Genomic DNA, 21184 nt, shown 5'->3' on the forward strand with positions numbered 1-21184 from the left:
ATCTGGGCGTCACGCTGACAAGCGGACTGAAGTGGGGTGCACATGTTAATAATATCACAACTAAGGCGAAACAGACATTGGGAGTGATTAAACGTAATCTGTGGGCATGTCCAACTAGAGTAAAATCACTTGCATACACGTCACTTGTAAGACCGAACCTAGAATACGCTGCGACAGTATGGGATCCATATACAAAGAAAAACAAAGACAAATTGGAAAGGGTACAGAATCAAGCTGCAAGATTCTGTATGAACAACTATGTAAGAGGTGCTAGTGTCACGGAAATGAAAAGAAACCTACAGTGGACCTCACTTGAAGACAGAAGAAAGATGTCTGGACTATGCATGATGTACAAAATGACTAATAAACTGGTGGATGTCCCAACTACTAAGTACTTAATACCAGCCCAGAAGAGAACAAGAAATAGCCACGCATTCAAGTACCAGAGTTATCAACCAAGGATTGAAGTGTTTAAGAATTCATTCTTTCCTAGAACTATCGCAGAGTGGAACTCACTGTCACCAAGTACAGTAGGGGCACTGTCAATAGATAGCTTTAAACAATGTCTAGAGCTAGAAGTTCAAGGGTTAGGTGGAACAAGTCGATCGGTGTAATATAGCCAGCTGCCGCCGCGCCGCGTGCCTGCGAAGCTGGTGTGTTACGCCGAAAGGCGGTTATACCGGCTATACAGATACAGATACAGATACAGATACCATTTGCGACCTTCATGCACAGCACGCAAAGGTCTGATTCCGCCCGGGATCGAACCGGGGACCTTCTGCGTGTTAGGGCACGGTCACATTTCCAAGCCGGGGCCCGGCCGGGTTGTTTGCGTGAACGAATAATAAACAATTTGTATCAAGAGTACATACAAATAGTGCTCATGGTTAATTTTCTAAAACTTTTTTTGTGTGTTTTGCTGTCTTATATCGTAATTAATCTTCCATACGACTGCCCGGCCGGGCCCCGGGTTGGGAAATGTGACCGCGCCTTTGGGCAGATGTGATAACCGCTACACCAGGGAATCCGATGGCAACTAGAACGGAACGTTTGCCAAGGAAATATATGATGTTTTACGCTATATGCTATTTTCATTTCTCGAATCAAATACAGTAGATTTCAAGAGTCTCGGTGCAAGAGACAGATTTGAATATATCTTTACATGTAATAATTCCCACAATGCAAAAATAGGTCAATATATAAAAGACTGCTTTGTTATTAGAAAAAATACCGAAACTCGTGATTAGCCCCCACTCGACTGTAACACTATCAAAGTCTTGTGCTAGCCCTTGTTGTTTGAGTAATTAGGATATGTTATATTTTATTCTACATTTAAGGTCTTATTCAACACATTTACTTTATTGTTTGTTATTTTGTTTTGTTAGTACTTTGCCGTACATTGTAACATGTGCAATTGTCGTGCAATAAAGTTCTTCTTCTATGATGTTTACCTTCACATGGTCGAGCCTGACAAACTCCTATTATCTTCATACTGGCATCGACAAGGTGTGGGGAGGGGGGCTGTACATGTGCCGCAGCCGGCGTCGAACTAAGGATCTCCAAATATTCCAAATGTGCAGCCATAAATACGCAACCGAATCTCTTATAAATGTTCTCTTGCTGATCAGGCTGTATATACCAGAAGTAGTGGTGATAAAGATACCTTTAGACGCAAATTTAAGGCTTCAAAGTCGGAGCAATCTAGGAGTATGTCAGCACTAGTGATATGAAAATTGAAAAGAAATGTTTCCGTCTTTTGCCTTTGGCGCGAAAACGCGTATAGGATAGACCAAACACTAGAACAGATACACGTATACCAAAGATACTAGGAAGCCAGTATATGTACAACAAGCCACCAGATTTTATTCCACTGCAACATCGCAATATAGCCACTAAAAACATTACATAAATTACAGAATAATTACAGAAAATAGCAATTAGCTACTCAAGTCGATGCGTATATGGGCCACATTACACGAAAATGAGCAAAGAGCTACATAGATATTCGAAAGCCAAATGCACTAAACATTAGACACCGAACTTTATGCCCTAGAGGTTCGTGGCAAACTCAATAGAAATGGCACATAACAATTTACAACTGGCTAGGCTGGCCAGCATATACGGGCTACATGTCATAAATACCAAGACTGAAGAACTATGTACAGAATGAAATTGTAAACATACGTTAGAAGTCTAGATATTAAGAGTCATTCCATAAACTATGAGCAGTTCCAAATACTTATTATCCATACGAAGTACGAGGCAATTTAGCCGACCCCTCTGCCTCGTTTTGCCTGTTTTTCTCGTGCAATGACTCTTAAATATACTTAGTTGAAACTGCTCACTCACTACATTTTGACATATATATTGAAATGTACATTTCCTGAATTTAAATTTTACTGACCATGCAACGACAAAATATGTAAGCAATCCTGCATGTATCTGTACATCACGTAAAGTTTTTAATCTATTCATCGAAATTGTCAGTAAAGTTTCACTACTACAAACACTTAATGTGTGTCTGCTAGGAATCGTAAATAAAAGTGCTCTCTAGAGGCATAAATATGTCTAAAACTTACAAATATGGTCAGTGCAAGGTCTGAAAAGCATATCTTCAACCTAAGTCAGATACATAAATATTCGAGACAAGCTCGACTAACTGAGCGGACTACCGGACCCAAATAGGACTTAGATCTAAGAATTCTTTTGAATATGCGCCATGGCTGCTTAAATATGTAATGTGAGATGGTCCAAAACCCCCCTCCATTTTTGTAATGTGAGCAATGATACGCATTACCAGAGTATTAATACATTATGTTAAGGGAAACCAACATTTCCAGGTTGCATGGATCATGATTGTGGAACAGCCTTCTGTCTTACAGATGTCAAGTAAATGAACTAATCTGAACGATTTGTAAAAACAAGCCTACCTCTGCCCTTGTGGATAGCCGATAAAACGCTGGTCCTACTCCTAATCCCAAACTCTTCCTTGTTTGACTCGTTCATTTGTCCGACTTCAGATGGAAACAGATTTTCAAAGTCCATCGACATATACTTAAATGAACAGTTGTTTTCGGATAGTTCCACAGTCTTGTTTCGTTTCACTGTTTTATGACAATCCTTATTTCAGCGTCTCGTCTTTAGGGTTTGCCTTTCTTGTACTGGCCTGCATCTTCCTCCCATGCCAACTTCGGACGCGAAGGTGGACGGTCCAAAGTGTGTCCTGCTGTTGGCTCGTCGGTGTCGGTGTCCAAAGTTATTGTAGGGACGTCCTCTTCTTCGGCATCCGTGTGTACTTGACCGGGGAGGTTTACCGTCGCGTCCTCCTGTCCGGGACGTGGCCTCGGCTCGGCGTGCACCTCCGCCCTCACTGTCAGCCGGATCGGTCGCCCCGAGGCGGTCTCGCGGCCACGTTGTCCTGCGCTGGACGCTGGTCCAGGGGTCGTGTCTGCCTGCGTTGTCTGCTTTTCTGCTTGATCGGAAGGCATGTCCTCCGCCGTGAACTGCATGATCAGGCCCTGTGTAGAGGCTTGAGCTGGCGCCAATTCTGAAGCCGGTGCCGGTGCCCCGCGACGCCTGGGACCGGTGAAGGTGGCCATCTCCATGTCGTCCTGGCGATGCCGCCGCGTCGGTGCCGCCGGCGGCGGGTTGGCGTTGGTCGGCAATCCGCACAGCTCCCTTAAGGCTCGGCGGAACTCTGGCAGCCGGAAGCTGTAGATGACGGGGTTCGCCACGGATGATAGCGTCAGGTACAGGAGGAGGGCCACGCGTGCAGTGATGACGAGGGCACGCTGTTTCATTTGTTCCTCACTGACCAGACCTCGTATCGTGGCTATGCGGAAGATGGTGGTGCTTAAGGCTGCAGTCAAAACGATAGCGTGTGGCGCCATGACTTTGAATGCTTTGGTCTGGAACACCCACAGGTCCCGGTTCTCGTCTCTTTCCTGCTGTCTTCTGGCCTCCTTGAAGATAAGGCAGTAGATCAATAGGACGAAGAGAGCAACAAGTAAACAGAAAACTAAGTTCATGCTTCTGAAGATGCCAGACAAGGACGTGCTGTTCGCAGACTCCATCTCACAACGCTGGTTGTATTCGGGCAGTCCGCCGAAGGCCACAGGCGCTAGTCCGCCGAAGAGAGACAAGACCCTGAACGCCAAGATGCCCAGGACCACGCGTTTGGTGGTGACTTTGTCGTAGTAGTGTAGGGGATGGCACACGAAATAGTACAGGTCTACTGCCATCATGAGGTATGTACCATGCATAGATAACAAACCTGCGGGCCCTATCAGTGCTTCAGCCGAGCAGAACAGCTGTCCCCCGCTGGCGTTTTGCCGGAAAAGTGAGTAGATACGGACGGGAATCAGGCAGCCGGCGAAGACGATGTCGTCTACCGCCAGGTTACAGCGCAGGTAGTGGCTGGGCTTTTGGAGATACTCTTTCTTCCAAACCAAGAAGATGAGCAGCATGCCGCATCCTACCGACAATACCAGGCTGATGACGAGATACGCCGTCTGCAGATCGCGAGATGTTGAGCCGAGGGAGAGAACATGGCCCATGCCATCTTCGTCTGGCGAACCGTCCGTGTCTTCTTCCATGTTGACAGCCTACAAAACCGACGCGTAGCTGTGACTAGTGTTCTCCTTTCTGACTAGCTGATCGGAGAAACGAGGCAGCTGTGTGCTAAACTACAAGTACTGGCTAAAGACAGCCAATTTATTCAGGAGTTAGAACGTCGTATCTTAGCGATAAAAAATGTTGTTTGTTAGCAACCTTTGTGCATGAAGCTCTCTTCTGACGTCTATGGTATTCAGTTGCTGATCTTTACATGAAGTTTTTAATAAGTCCTGCAGTCTTAGTCTTTGTGTCTAACGCTGATGCTGACCTTTGTTACGAGATGATTTCGTGAATGAACAGTTTAACAGTTATTAGAACATTCCTGTTAGTCGCCTCTGACGTGAAGAGCCACATGCCATCTCACAATGCAAAAAATAAACGAAGGACATCGGAAAGTTATTGAACGCGTAAACACCAGTAAACAGCAGTTATTACAACATTCTCGCAATTATTAAGTATAATCAACCCATGAATACATGTGGCAGCACCTGCATGAACGTGTATAGTGCCTCGTCACCAGAAACCCAACTATATCCACTCAGAAACTCTGGCAATCTACCTTAAGCCCGGACTAAGAAACTTAGCAATTCGTTCCTTCATTGCGCTGTTCGTCTCTATAACAAGACAATTTACCAGTAGTGTTATAGTATCTAGCTAAATCCTACGTGATAGCCGCATATTGTGTACAGATTTTAATTGTGTAATCGTTTTCGAAATGATTTAATAGTGTGCTTGCCATGTTTTCATATGTGCAATGAAGACTGCAGCAAATCATTGTTTTAATCCGTTATGTTATGTAATAAGGACGAAATTCGGGTATTTGCCCGCGAGAGCCTTACCAAATAAAACAAATTGAAAATTGAAGGGTTGGAAGGGGGGTGCCTTCCTCATCAAGACCAACATCTGGGAATAACAACAACAATCTCCCCAGTACAATGGCCAGTGAAGGAGTAGCTAAACTTTTCATTGAGTTCACTTGGGTTTAACTGGTTAAACATCACTTTCGTTTTTCAAAACTTCCTTAATATACGGAAGGAATGTCCTATATACAATATGGCAGATAATTCTGTATGTACAACTTAAAACCTCATCTTTTGTCTCGACCGAGAGGTTGTCTCAATAGTCTTTCCGCACTGTACAACAATTTTGATGTTTGAAAAATTGCATATCCTACATTAATGTTAAATCTCTGAATTCACCAGCCGGTATACTATTCCAGTGGCTTCCCACTGGGAGACGTTGAATGTGAATACCACATACTACACTTTTGTCAATGTCAGAGAAAGACACTGATCTCACATGGACTGCTCTTAGTGTCCACCATGAGGGACAAGGGGGTACTGGAGTGTCTTTATCAAACGTACCTCACTGGATTAATCCATAGGCATGATGATGATGAATTCCCTGAATTATAAACACTTTTCTCAAACCGTTCAACTATTAATCTCAGTGGAACTGTCTATCTTGAAGTGCACTTGCGGAGACGCGTCCTTGTTGCTGATCAGACTGGTGTAGCACGTCTCGGCAGTGGGCCGCTTGCTCGGGTCCGCGTCCCAACACTGCACCATCAGGTCCTTCCAGTAGTACACCGGCTCGCGGTTGGCGGGAAACTTGGGCCTCATGTCGTGGCAGACGACGGCCATGATGAACTGTTCGTTGGTCAACTGCGCGGCGTCGACCTTGAAGACCTGTTATTCAGTCCGTGCAAAAACAATGTTGACGACATTACCGTAATTCATCATCAAGTAAGAGCAAAGAAATGCATTATAAGTAGTCATTTTGTTATTCATGTTGTATAGCAGTTGTCGCTTTTATATGATTGTGTGGTATGTGTAACGTTACTAGTTTGTGTTCTGGAATCCAAGAAGACTAGTTGCTTTTGCAGTACCTTTTGCAACTGATGGATGTCATAATAAGGTATGAAGTAATGTATGAAGTACCTGTTCCCCGTACCACATCTCCCACAGGAGGTGCCCTAGCCCGAACATGTCCACCTTGGTGCTGTACTTCTCCTGCCGCAAAACCTACAGTGTCGTAAACACATATTATTGTGTTTTTACGCCAAAGACAGTTTTTCTGATAATTCTCTTGCCTGGGTGCCATCCAATCTGTAACGGCAACTCCGAAAAAACTTCTTTTCCTGGGGTTGCCGTTACAAATAGGATGGCACCCAGGCCAATAATTCTCCAGTGTCACAGACGAAAGGTAGTGGATGCTATCTGAAACGTCTGACCGTTTTAAGAATCATATCTAGTTCCTTGAGTAATAGGCGTATATTATTACCTGGATGTTTAACCTTCACTGATTGTTTTTTTTTTATTTGTTTGTTTTACGTTTGTCAAATTCGTCACACAGTGCATGTAATTTATAAGAATGCAATCATCCTAACAATGACAAGAAAATGGATTAACATGGCGAGTTTTCCCCTTTATAAAAAAACATCTATTTATCTTGAACTGTTGACTGAAAGTGAAGATTTAACTAGAGTTCGGAGGTCTCATGCCTTCGACAGTGTGATATTGTTTTGGTGGGTGTTGTGTGTGTGTATAGTGTAGGTTTTTTGTGAAGATGATTATCGTAGTGAACGAAGCAACAGACTATTCACCAAGCCTGTACCATGTCTTTCTACGGAAATACGGATCGTAGAATTCGGCAAAAAGAAGAGGAGAATTGGCCTGGGGAGTCTGGCCGCGAAACGTTGTTTTCTTCCCTCCGATACGCGGTGATCCAAACTTCAAAACGGCAAAAACTCCTTCAACTAAATTATTCTTCTATGCAGCCAGTGTTGTTGAAGCGTGCGATGTCCAATACATTGAAGACAATTGCAAGTTACAAAATCACACAAACTGGCCAATTGTTGTGATGGTATGTGGTATGTAAGATAAATGGGTTCCTCCCGGTGAGTTGTATCTCTCTAGCGGGCTATCTGACCCTTTAGCGGCATACTATTCCCTTTATTTTGGCCGTTTCCTACTATTTTTCCAGTGATCCATGGTGCCTGGTAGAAAGTTAATCTTCCTCCACAAAGAGAAACTCATTTATCATATATGCCTTACTTGTTAGAGGGGCCGTCGTATCAAACTTTTAGCAGGAAACAGCCCGACTTTCTATTCCAGCCCGGATAGTGGTATAGATTAGCCCAGGTCCTCCGGGGACGTTCCCAGAGGTACGACTGGCAGGGCTGAGGTCAGCCTCGGGTGACCTACCTAACCGTCCCAGTCTATCCTGTCAATGCAATTTATCCTGGATAGAATTCAAATAAAATATGTATCCTAGTTGCAATTTAACAATCTTCAATTTTTGAACTAGTAGTTATTTACTGGTTATTTCTCAGGTTTGGCGACGCAGTTTGGCTATGTTAGTTTTCTTGTGGGGGTCCCATCGGACCATAATATGGTCGTGAAAATCTATCCTTTCAATGGCAGGGCTTCTCTATTCCCTCTCCACACGACCCCATTATGAAGAAGATTTACAGGCATCAAACTCAAAGTCATTCATAGAATACCGCCGTGCTCCTCGCTAAAGCCACAAAGCTTATAAAGATTAGATACTGCTCAATGCGTTCAGACCACTTCCTTCTAGTGACCTGGCCATTGTGTACAGTATACCAACTATGTTATCGATTAAAACAAAGTTTGTGACCTTATATCGGGTTTAAATCTTTAACTCCTGTTGCATTACGATACGATATGCACAAATGTACTACACAAGACTGCACAAATGTACTAATGTTGTAGGTATTACGGGAAACCTATTCACATTATCCATATTCCAGATTTACCTGGGTGCCAAACTGAGATACTTTGTGTCCAGTGTGCTATGGGTCTGGCAACCAGGCTAATTCCAGATGTTCACACTGGGGGCCACAGACCTGTCAAATAAAGCACGCTCTGCTGGGGCACTGGGGCACTAATGTTTTTCAACAAACAATTTCAAAGAAAACGTTTTTTCAACTAAAACCAATGTTGACAGCTTCCTGTCTGTAACTTGTTGTTTTAACCTAGATATGAATAGGTTTCCTGTATTCCCTACAACATTAGCGTGTACATTTGTGCAGTCTTGTGTCAGGGTTCACAAATTTTACAAGAGTTATGCAGTTGCTCCAGTACATGTAACAAATATTAATAAAAGAAAGATTGCCTTTTCTACATTGTACATTATGAATGATGTATCTATGTGTGTTTGAAGGCTGGCCGAGTCGTTAACCCAGCATTAACCCAGTATTAAAACTTTCAGTATTAATGCAGCATTAAGCGCCACTTTCGCCAATTTCGCAAGGATTCTGTTGTTTCAACAAACAGGAAAGTTTTTTCCAGCTATCCTTGTGGGCATAAAGCAATGTAATCCACAGAGGGTGGAAACCAAAAAGGTCTAGTGCAGTATGAAAGACATATAGATTTCTCTTATTAATTAATCAAATTGGGTCACAATTTACATAATTAATATCTGTCAATGTTCCTCTTCCTCTTGTTTAAATATGCCACCATTTCAATTGTTCTATCATGGAACGCAGCAGATTTATAGACTTTTGTCATTAATTATGTAAATTAGATTGTGATTTGCATAATTGTCATCTAATTAGGTCAAGCATCACTTAAGCTACCGAGATACCAAAAATAACAACAATCCGTCAACCGGTTCTTGAGCTATCCTACTTCAAACATTTTCAAACAAATGCCTCTGCATTTCCCAAATAAGCTGCTACGGGGCCCAAACTTACGGCACTTCTTTCTGAGCACGAGAGCTACCTACCATCTAAAAATCATGACCCTAGCACGTCCATATCACGAGATTTAAAAACCAGAAGTTTCGCTGCAGTACTTTCTAATTCAATGACGTGGGGACCCCCCACGAAGCCCATATCCGAACTTGACCTTGGTATTGTCAATGGTAACTTGCCAACTAAAAAACATGAACATCCATTTAAAGATTCTCGAGTTATCTTGATGACAAGAAAAAACACAAGAAACAAAGGTCAACTGCAGTGACATAGAAACCCCCACGGGGCCCATCTTTGAACTTGACCTCGGCATTTTCAACGGTAACTTGCCCACTAAAAATAATGAACATCCATTTAAGGATTCTCGAGATATCTTGATGACAAGGAAAAACACCAAAAACCAAGGTCAACTACAGTGACTTAGGAACCCCCCACGAAGCCCATTTTTAGCCTTGACAATGGCCACCCCTAAATCAACCTGCCTGCCAAAAATCGTGAACCTCGGACCTTGCCTTCAAGAGTTATCGTGCCTAATCTGCCAAACAGTGCAAACCCGATTTCATAACCTTCTCCGAAGGCATAGCCTTCAGTCGAAGGCAATGACGGTACCTCAGGCGCAGCATACAGGATAGTTCCGCACAGCGTACCGGTCACCTTCTCCACTGCCTTCGTCAGACCTACGTCACACAGTTTCACTACGTCATCAGCCGTCACCTGAAGAGATAGAGGAACGGTACATTGGTATGGATATAAAATTTACGTCATGGTTATTTTGTAGGGTTTTAATACTTATTAGTAATACATATAGTGTCCGTTATGCTAGTCCATACGTGTTTGATGTAAATATAAAATTCTCAAAATCAGGAAGCCTTGTCCCGGGTATTAGATAATGTTCTACCTGAATGTCTTAGCTAGAGACCACTCACAGCTTAGTAATAGATGTAAAAGAAATTAGCAATGACAACAACTAACCTTCATCGACGCCACAGTACAATAACAAACAATATAATTACCAGCACATTTTCTAGCTTCAGGTCCCTGTGCACGTAGCCACACCCGTGGATGTAGCGCAGTCCGTCCGCCAGTTGGGCGGCCATCTTGGAGGCATAGTTCAGAGCTGTGCCTTGTTCCGCAGAATACCTGCAAACAGTATATGGACACAGTGCTTATATCTAGTCCACGACTCAGTCGGCCAAATCAAATGGCACACGATCAAAATTGAAACAACTTGCATCTGTTTATTTTGCATATCCTCTAGGCCATCCGCACGTAAAATACCACTTTTTGTTCAGTCAGTACAAGACTGGGCTGTACATGTGAAATCCACACTGGGATGAGCCCCTATTCTCATTGATAAGTGCAGTATGTTCTTTAACGTGCTCGAGTTGTGGCTCTTCTCAAAATACGGAACCTCCAGGTTACATGTACGTCCCAAGAGGACGTCCTGAAACCGAGTTAGCCAGAGGCACTTATAATAATTTTCAAGACAAGAAGATAGTACAAAATTTGAGCATCTTGCTCCAATGCTCCCATTATATTTTCCTTCACACAGCAACAAACTACGACATCGCACAGCTCAGCTACCTTTTCTGCTTCCCTGGGCAGTTCTGTGGGTTTTTGAAGAAGACCTCGCGGAGAGTCGACTTGCACAGCTCCAGGACCATGACGAAACGGGCGGAACCGTTTGGTGCCATCTGCAGGGCGCTGCCCAGGAACTCCACGATGTTCTTGTGCCTCAACTTTCTGTATCAAAAAGTGTATATTATGGCTGAATTATGAGAAAACCTGTAGGTCCCAGTTTATCTCTGAAAACCTCTAGTATTGTCTTTTATACTTTCTCGTACACTTTTGTGGTGCATTAGTTTTCTTCATGAACACTGACAGAGGAAATACAAATGTAGATGTCTGCAGCCGCCATGCATCATATCATATCGATCGGTTTATTCAACAAATGTTTTTTTATTTCCAACACGTAATCACAAGACGTGGTGACGGCACACTCAAGTTGTGTTTTTAGCTTATATTAATACCCCCACCAATACAGGGCACAATGGTTGATCGATCGATAAAATTTCACCTCATGATCTCCTCCTCCTGCAGCACCTCCAGCGTGTTGTCATCTGTGAGCGGGCACCTGGTGCAAAGAATGAATGCAAAGAAAATTTTCACATCGAACAACCTACCATCAGGTCTACATCATTTAAGAACAAAGGACAGTTTTACATCAGGACTCATTAAGTATTTCTGTACAAAGCCAACGTAGTCTTGTTACAGACCAATTAACTGTAACTCAAGTAAGGGCAAATTATTGTATTATAGGTGGTCTTTCTTTTATTTATGTTGTACAGCAGTCTAATTTATCGTTTTTATATGATTGTTCAGTACATGTATGTGTAATGTTGTTGTTATGTGTAATTGTTGAAGATTGGTTGCTTTTGCTGTCGCTTTTGCAACCAATGGATATCTCAATAAAGTACCAAGTACCTGGTGACCTTCAGCGCGACGGGCCTGCCGCGGAGCCGGGCGGAGTACACGTCCGCGAAGCTGCCGCTGGCGAGGGGCCGGGTCCGGTCCCAGTCCTGCAGCTCCCGCACCTGCACGTCGTACGTCTTCATGTTCACCGCCTTGAACAGCTCAAGCTGCCCCAGAAGCAGCTCTCCTCTGTTGAGGTTGTTGAAGGAAAGAGTATTTCATGTATAAAACATTACACACAATTGTAACTGTTAGGTATAGTAGCGAGAGACCCGCACATGCACGTCGTACGTCTTCATGTTCACCACCTTGAACAACTCCAACTGCCCCAGAAGAAGCTCTCCTCTGTTGAGATTGATGAATTAACGAATATTCTTCACGTATGAGACATCAAACACAAAAATTGTAACTGTTAGGTAGACAAGATATACATGTAGTAGCGAGAGACTTATTAAGTTGGGCAACAAGCTTGGAACATCACTCCAGCTGCCCCAGAAGGAACTCTCCTTTGTTAGGATTGTTCAAGGAAAGAATATTCTCACGTTTAAGACATCAAACACAATTGTAACTGTTAGGTAGACAAGACAGAGTAGCGAGAGAATAAGTCTTGCACGTCGCACGTCTTCATGTTTACGTCACCGCCTTGAACAACTCCAGCTGCCCCAGAAGGATCTCTCCTCTGTTGAGATTGTTGAAGGAAGTAATATTTTCCACGTATAAAACATTACACACAATTGTAGCGAGGCAGCCGGACATGCACGTCGTACGTCTTCATGTTCACCGCCTTGAACAACTCAAGCTGCCCCAGGAGCAGTTCTCCTCTGTTGAGGTTGTTGAAGGAAAGAAATTGTTAATGTCAAACACAATTGTAACTGTTAGGTTGACAAGACAGAGTCCTGCACGTCGTACGTCTTCATGTTCACTGCCTTGAACAGCTCCAGCTGCCCCAGAAGGAGTTCTCCTCTGTTAGGTTGTTGAAGGAAAGAAATTGTTGATGTCAAGCACAATTGTAGCTGTTAGGTTGACAAGACAGAGTCCTGCACGTCGTACGTCTTCATGTTCACCGCCTTGAACAGCTCAAGCTGCCCCAGAAGCAGCTCTCCTCTGTCGATATTGTTGAAGGAAAGAGTATTTCACGTATAAAACATTACACACAATTGTAACTGTTAGGTATAGTAGCGAGAGACATAAGTCCTGCACGTCGTAGGTCTTCATGTTCACTGTCTTGAACAGCTCCAGCTGCCCCAGAAGGATCCCCTCTGTCGAGATTGTTCAAGGAAAGAATATTTCACATATAAGATATTAAACACAATAAGTAGTGAGAAAAAGGAAAGGAAAATGGAAAAGGAAAATACTAGTAGCCTCTCCTTTGAGAGGTTGGGATGAAATTTATTGTATTACCTTGCAATGAATTCTATTTCATGGTTGATATCAAGTATACCCAGGTAAGAATTTTATCAGGCTAATTACTATAATATTATCAGGATAATGTTCATATAAGTAATATCCCCTAGGACTAATTTTGAACATCGGCATTGTCTGACCTGGTGTTGATGGGCCGGTACAGACGGATGAGTTGGCTACCCTCCCGAGTTTCAGTCCTCAGGTTCTCAATCAGCTTCTTGTCGGCGTTTATCAGTTTTGGAATGGCATCCTGAAGAAAAAACAATTTTTTTCTTTTTTTCATGGTCACCATTATTTGTTTTTTGTTACACATGACAGAAATGTTGTGACACAAATTTATGTAACAATCTGGCACAACGCAACGTGATGTATCTCTTTCAAGATCCTGAACCTAGATTCAACCAAAGACTATAAGACAAAACATCAACCAACTATCGAAATTAGTTATCTAATATAGTGGAGCTATGTGACACATCACAGGCGACATGCTATCAGTTCAGCTGTTGTTGTTTTTTGCTAACCTTTGATTATATCACATATTGCAGATTATCTGTCATCCCAGAAGAGGCGATTTACCTGCAAAGCGGCTGTGCTTCGATTTGCTTTTATCCCAGGTCAAAAAAAATGCCAAAAACATTGCAGTATTCACCTTCAGCTGGTCCAGGTAGTGATGCAGGTTTGACAGTTGTCCGACTACAATGCTCTTGATGTACCCGGTGTTCACGTGGTCCAGGTACATCTTGGTACATTCTTCCATGTGCGCCACGCGAGCCGCCCGGTACCTAGTCCAGAAAAACACAAGTTGTCAACCTCCAAATGTGAGCCTGGAAGTAGCCTTTACCAGTCTTCGTGAAAAGAGTAGAAATCGGACAGAAGGACAGATGACATGCCGGGGAAGTTGGTCCGCGCTGAGAGAACATAATTCCGCTCCCGAATATTCACCCATCGCGGACCAACTCCCCTGGTATGTTATCTGTCTTTCTGGCCGATTTCTACGTTTGCCTGCCTCTTCCCGAAGCCTGGTAGCTATATAGGCACGACTGTTCCCAGTCATCTGAGCCATCATGTGCCCAAGGAAATTTTACCACATCCCCTTTTTCTGAGTTAGACCCTGAGGGGTGTCAGTGGTAACATTTTCTCGTGGTCACTTGAGCTAAAAACAGGTGGTCGGTGTTGAACATAAGGAGTGTTAGTAGTCTCATTAATTCCTAAGTTTGTGCACGTCGTTATCTGCTCAAGCTCAGACTTCAAACATCAATCAAACAAGGAAAGAAATATCACTTCATGCTAGAAAAAAACCTACTTGTTAAGTTCGGTCCATTCCTTAATCTTCGACTGAGCGGCCATACTTCCCAAAATTGGAAGGGCGATAACTCCTGTAGGACAAGTGACAGGTTAGTTAGAGCAAACAAAGGTTGATTACTAGGCATGAATTTTTTTAAGAATCGCCTTATCAGCGGCAATTTATATCAGTGTGTAAGATGTGACGATATTGTTTGTCTTTCATGTCGTTTATCATGTCAATTATATTTATAATCAGTGGTGGTAGAGTTTTTCTTTATTCTTTTTTAATATCAGGGATGCCCGAAGAACAGGTCTATAGACTGAGTGTATTTTCCCTGTATAATAAATGAATGAAGGTTGAGCGGCAACAATAATACGGCTATCATCGTTTCCTTTTTATCAACAAACATAGCGTATAATTCAAACAGACATGTTTGGTAGAATTGAGCGTTCGGTAAACATAAGTCTGTCATCTTCTATACCAGGATTTCTCTCAATGGATCTAAATAGTCAATTTTGAGCACACTTTGGCATGTGACAACCCGGCATGTACATACAGAGCAACATTTTAATGCCCAAGCGCTAGAAATCCCACCGATGATTGCACAAGCACATTCTCATCCCACGCTGCATACTTTTTTGTCAGGTAGATTAATCTCATAGTAATATTAGTTTTTGGATGCCAGACGTGGTACATTGTACAATTGTTGTGAGATTAAGCTTATGTTATGTATGAGGGACTGCATGCCTTTTCGATGAGCCGTAGTGAGCAATTTTAATTCACCGGTAATCACAGCCGGGTCCTTTCGTTCATCTCTGTGAAGCGAAATCGGTTGCTTTGATTTCAGGTATTCTGCGCGTTATTGAAAAATTCTTCGTAGCGTGTAGTCAAGCGCCTGTTTGTCCAAACATCGTAACAGAGCGTCCGAGGTGCGCAGACTAGTTTTGCCAGACACACCCATAAATGCAAAAGATTATTCCAATAAAGCCGTTCCCAAAGCCTTACGAAAGAACAACTTAACTTCCCATGTTAAGCTTTGACTGTAGGAATTTACCGTCGATCCCCCTAAATTTATGCGTGCGCGTTTCAAGGATCCCCCATGCAGAGCCCCATTTATTGTGTTGATTATGGTGATTATGATGACTGGTTTATTTGCAACATGTACACAAACATACGAGTACCATTGCAGCCTTAGATTGCTTGATCGGGGTATGAGACACTTAAAATTCACCATGAAATTCAGCATAAAAACTTAAGATTCATTCTAAATAATTCAATAACTCGTCACTATCCGGATCTGTATAGCCGGTATAGCCCCACGTCAGCGTAACACACCAGCTTCGCAGGCACGCGGTGCGGCGGTAGCTGGCTACATTACATCTAACACCCTACGTTAACCTTAACCCTAGAACATCTAATTCTTAACATAGATTAAAGCTATCTGATAATGATGCCCCTACTGTAATTGGTGGCAGCGAGTTCCACCACTCTGTGTTAGTTCTAGGAAAGAAAGGCACTAAAATGCAACCGTGAGCTCACCAGCCACGATGGCGAGCGGGATCCAGACGGGTGCCGTCAGCCCGATGATGGCCATCTCCTTGGCGCTGAACTGCGCCTGGTGCTGCTCCACTGACATCTCCGAGCCGGCAAGGCCCACGTTGATGTCTTCTAGGTTCGACAGCTGTGAGAGGAAACATATTTTTAGTGGTATTCAACACAATTCATCATAAAACTTTAGATTCATTACAAAGAATTGATATTATCTGTATCTGAATCTGTATAGCTGGTATAACCGCCTTTCAGCGTAACACATCAGCGTAACGCATTACATCTCTGTAAAGCCCTGACACACATTCAGTAATCTTCCAGCAGATCCTACGGTGGCAAGGCTGTAACCATTGGCAAAAGGAGTGACCATAGGATTTGCCACTGCAGGATCTGCTTGGAGATTAACAAAGGGCCTTCTCGCGACCTCGCTCCCGATCATTCCCCAACCAAGGATAGGTTGTACTGGATTGGGCGGAGCGTGGCATCCATACTATTATAGCTCTAGGGCAGATACCACTATTCCGTTTGGCCATTCAATGCTATAGTTAAATACACTGAAAGAATGCCTCATAAAAGTACCAGTTTCCACATTTCAATCTCAAAAATTCATCTGCACAAGAAAGTCACAAGGGTCTGCCTCCCAAATGTACAAAGAAAACAGGGGTTGACCAGCTCAAACTATGGGAACAGCTGACAATAGTAAACCAAAATACTATCTTTGACCGCATTTTTTCATGTTTCCATCGGAAAACTGAGTGTTTTTTCTTTATTAGACTTACCTCGCCAGATAGCAGGAACGTCTTCTCGATCTCCATGAACTCGTCGTCCAGGATGTGGAACTCCTTCTTGAAGAGTTCGGTGATCTTCTCCTGCGCCGTCCTGACCAGCGCGTGCTCTCGTTCCCAGGCGCTGACGGTGTCGGACAGACGCTTCTGGATGAGTTTCTGCGTCTCGTGCTCCAGCGACTCCAGGTCGTGCACGTCCGGCGTATCCTCTTCTTTCCAGTGGCACAGGGTCTCTCTACAATGAGAAAGCATTAACCGGTAAACCATATTTAGGCGTAACAGGCTAGTTTTGTTCAGTATAAGGTATGTAAGACCGGACTGTGGAGTCTCGTGCTCCAGCGACTCCAGGCCCTCCTTCCAGTGGCACAGGGTCTCTCTACAAGAAAAAATATTAAAATTTGTCTTCCCTTATTTGCATATAGATCATGATAATAGTTCGTGTAGTACTCAATATCATACCTCCGTCAAATAGTGTTTGTTTTAATTTCATGTTTTATTCGTCTTAATCATTATTGTGAATTTCTTGCTGATTCTGTCTATGCATTTTCCGACTGGCTCTCATAAGGCAACATACAGACATGCTGGAAATTGAAGACAGTTAATGGCATTAATGAGATAACTTCTGGGGCCTATGACCTAACTTCCTATCAGTGTTCAGGTTGGTTAATGATGCTGGTTAATGACCACTTGTTCAACAAGCACTGCCGTTTCGATGATCGTCTATTCACCTAACTCCCAGCTTCAGTGCACAGAGAACCTGTCATGATTGCTCTGATAATGCTGACAGGCCGTCATCGAAACGTCAGCTCTTAAAGAAGTATTTGTAACTAAAGAACTTTGCTATTTAGTAGAGACAACGAAATCTCTGACGGTAATAACGGACATAGCTAGCATTACAAATTTAGATAAATAGCTGTTGATTGACAGGTTTAATCTATAAGTGAGCAACAAAATATCTAATATTTGAATATCTAAACGCTTTGAGATTCTCAGAATGGTTAGGCGCACCCGAGAATTTTAGAAATGAAGCTATGGAGAACAAAAGGTATTCAATGGCTGTCACGACGCTGGTAAGTACAGACCTGACAGACGGGCTCGTCATGTAAGTGTGCAGCTCGTTCACGATGGAATCTGTCCTCCTCTTCACCTCTTCCTCCAGGGAGTCCAAAATCTGCTTCGAGTGTTCCTCAAACTTCCGAAGCCGCCTGGAGCCACCAAAATTAAAATTAAGACCACATCAACCATATCAAAATAGTCGCAAATTTAAGAGAAATATCTCAAACATTTGCCGCAGCCGCCAAACAAATTGATGATGAGCAAACTTTGAGCCGTCATTCAATATACCTGGTCGACGTCGGGGGCAACTATTGTATCCAAAACCTTGCCTATCTAGTTCTATGCCCGAATGGGTTTGGGGTAAAGATCGGACATGGCTCTGAGTAGTTTCAGTGTATCCAAGAACATAAATTTGCTTCCAGACATGGTTCTGAATACGCGTGGATACCATCCAGCAGAACTTGGGCCTGAGCGTGGTTCTCGATAAAATAACGATAGTGACGACGTATTACGTTAAATTCGGCAGCCTGACTTGGCTTTACAGCGAAGTTATGCTACGGCCCACATCACTCCAACAATCTTGCTACGACTGGTTACGCTCCAGTATTAAAACATGCAAAAGCACATGAGAGTTGCCTGCCGAAGTATACATGTATATATTGTGTGCCCCTCCGAAATTCTGTACCTTGAGATAGTCCGTGAGCGCTCCTCCTTCTGCTGAGTGGTGGCCCTGGCCAGGTCCAGACGGGCGCGCACGAAGAACAGGATCCTCTTCAACAGGTACTCCAGCCAGCTGAGGAAGGAAAAATATTGCCGTGAACGTTAGTCTGGCGTGGTGGCATTGGAAAGCGGGATGGAAGCAGACTACTTTTAAAATGCTAACTCTACGCTACGTGTAGCTATAGGCATCTTTGTCCCTTTCCCTGCAATTGTCGGAAAACCCTGCACCTCCTATGTTTATTTTCGCCATACTTCGTCGGTCTGAGCAGAACTAAACTATTCCGACTTTAATTTTCTAAAATCTATGATCGACGCACGACGTGACTTAAAAAATGTCTGACGAAAACAGTTGGCAAAAACCTTTATCGAGGGTGGCGTATTTCACTGTGATCCTTCTGGTATAAAAGTTATCGTTACGCCTTACTTGTAGTATGCCAGTAGCCTTGACTTGAGTCCCTCCGGCACAAGTCGGTGAAACCCGTCCAACAGCCGCCGGAAATCCTCGGTGGGTCCCGCTCCGGCCTTCAGCATTCTGGCCGCCTAGTGCAGGAAAAAGTAACACGTGCATAGTGAAACATGGCGACATTTCTCTTACACTAGGCAATGCAGATGATGACCTTACTTTCTTCCTTAGTCATGTTTACTCTATCTAAGAACTTTCATTACGATCAACCCACGACAAGAAAAATAAGAAATCAAAGTTTTCAAGTTTTTGTGAGTTTCATTATTGTGGGCTTCTCGCTTAGTCTGTCAAGGCGTCTTCTCATTGGCTCCCATAAGGCAACATACGTGTATACAGCAGGATATTGTAGACAGGAATTGTATGCCCCTTTTGTGTGACATTTTTGGGCCATTTCACCTAACCTTCTATCAGTGTTTCCGACGTGCCTATGTGGCCATAATTACGGAAACACAAGCAAACAGACAGACACACCGAAAACAAAACCTCGGTACATAGAGGTAAAAGCAGATTGATCGTGAGTATCGTGTCAGGGTCTTACTCACCTGGATAGTAGATAAGTAGAACACCTGAGACTCGGGCTCCAGTCCTTCCCAGCAGTTTCTCAACTTCTCCACCATCTTCTCCTTCACCTAAGGTGGCAAGGTGGTCTTGTGGTTAGGAATTGAAGGTTCTGGGTTCGAATCCCCCACTGTTGTGCCCTTAACACGAAAGGCACTTAACAGATATTCCTTCACTAGACTAATGCTTAGGTCACAATTCAAGAAAGGGGCCCGCTCGGCGCGTGTTCGGCGTGTTTTTTGGCACTACCGAACGGGACCTGGACGGAGACCGGCGGGCTTCCCGACGGCTGCCGGCCTATTTTTGGCCCCGCGCGGTCGCCGAATCGATTTTAACTCAGAGTTAAAAACACTTCGGGCCCCGTTCGGCGAAATACGCCGAAGCGACGCCGTAACCTCACTGCCCGGGACCCGTCGGGCGGCCGAACAGGCACCTGCCTAAGATTATGACGTCACATGTGCTGATCAGTGCATCAGATGGTCAGGAAAAGGGGGTTATAGGGAGCATATATAAACTCCTGCCTCAGACTACGTCGCACAGTTCACCACGTGTGTGTTACATCGTGTACTTGTGTGTGTTACACCTTGTATTTGTGTGTCAGAATGTCGAAGGGCAAGGGAAAACAGCCGGCACGGCTCTCTTGCCAACTTCATAAAACAGATCATAACAGGAATAGAATGTGTCTGACATTATCTCTTGTTACATCATATGCCTTCGTAATAAAATGTAATCAGAAGTTATTGGCATTTATTTCCAGTCCAAATTTCAACAGAAGTAACGATATTCAGTGGTTTTATTGCCCAATAGCAAGGAGTTGCCACGGCACACTTCCTGCGTCACTGCTGAAGTACTTCCTGCGTCACTGTTGAAGTACTTTCGAAAGTAGGCCCTCGGTTACTTTTGCGACGCACCAGTTCTGCCTGCCTCTCTTCTTCAGCTACCAATGCCAGAAGACCTACATGTAGGTTGTCACCAATCTCAATCTCAGACGGGCTTGTAAGTTGTTTGCAGGTTGCACTGAACGCTGCATCGCCAACTTCAGTCTACTCTTTACTTGACGTGTACTCTTTACTTGAAGTGAACGGTAGCAGGCAGTGCAGCGTTTATATATGTACCTGCTCAAAAACACGAGAGGAGCCCGTCGGGATCCCGCCAGGAACCCGCCAGGGACCTGACAGCTGCCCGGCCGAACTGTAAGAGCCGGTCGGCACCCTACCACACGCCGCACGGGTCAAGACGGGCGACTGACCGGGCACCGGACGGGTCCCTGACAGAAACCGGCCGCAAAAGTTTTATGAATATTAATGAGAGCCGCCGGCCGGAGCACAAGCAGGCCCCGACAGGGAGCCGTAAAGGATCATTTGATTGTGACCCTGACAGTACGGCGCACGCTCGGCGTCATGACGCCGGCCGGCGTCTACGCCGAGGACATGCCGAACGGGCGCCGTTTCAAATGTGACCTAAGCATTAGGTGCAAAATGAGTACCTAGCTTCGCTTATGCTTAGGTCACATTTGAAACGGCGCCCGTTCGGCATGTCCTCGGCGTAGACGCCGGCCG

The 21184-nt window shown here is 44.0% G+C and overlaps 2 protein-coding genes across 2 annotated transcripts in view; both read right to left on the reverse strand.

Moving 5' to 3' along the window:
* Nucleotides 1-3130: 3130 nt before the first annotated feature.
* LOC109482624 (putative olfactory receptor 14L1) lies at nt 3131-5196 on the reverse strand. The gene has a single exon (XM_019785429.1). The coding sequence runs from the start codon at nt 4593-4595 to the stop codon at nt 3141-3143; it is 1455 nt and encodes a 484-aa protein (XP_019640988.1). The 5' UTR covers nt 4596-5196; the 3' UTR covers nt 3131-3140.
* Nucleotides 5197-5310: 114 nt separating this feature from the next.
* The window catches only part of LOC109482625, a 25343-nt gene continuing 9469 nt past the window's right edge, over nt 5311-21184 (reverse strand). Inside the window, exons 10-25 of the mRNA XM_019785430.1 lie at nt 19610-19696; nt 19029-19144; nt 18570-18677; nt 17911-18033; nt 16823-17063; nt 16035-16176; nt 14514-14586; nt 13860-13992; nt 13351-13460; nt 11819-11995; nt 11412-11468; nt 10919-11077; nt 10348-10474; nt 9944-10048; nt 6555-6638; nt 5311-6302 (exon numbers count right to left, since the gene is read on the reverse strand). Of these exons, the coding sequence (XP_019640989.1) occupies nt 6048-6302; nt 6555-6638; nt 9944-10048; nt 10348-10474; nt 10919-11077; nt 11412-11468; nt 11819-11995; nt 13351-13460; nt 13860-13992; nt 14514-14586; nt 16035-16176; nt 16823-17063; nt 17911-18033; nt 18570-18677; nt 19029-19144; nt 19610-19696 (2097 nt within the window). The 3' untranslated portion in view covers nt 5311-6047. The remainder of the gene's footprint in view (nt 6303-6554; nt 6639-9943; nt 10049-10347; nt 10475-10918; nt 11078-11411; nt 11469-11818; nt 11996-13350; nt 13461-13859; nt 13993-14513; nt 14587-16034; nt 16177-16822; nt 17064-17910; nt 18034-18569; nt 18678-19028; nt 19145-19609; nt 19697-21184) is intronic.

This window comes from Branchiostoma belcheri, unplaced genomic scaffold (genome assembly GCF_001625305.1).
Source record: "Branchiostoma belcheri isolate BF01 breed outbred unplaced genomic scaffold, Haploidv18h27 scaffold6, whole genome shotgun sequence".
In the NCBI taxonomy this organism is placed as follows: Eukaryota; Metazoa; Chordata; class Leptocardii; order Amphioxiformes; family Branchiostomatidae; genus Branchiostoma; species Branchiostoma belcheri.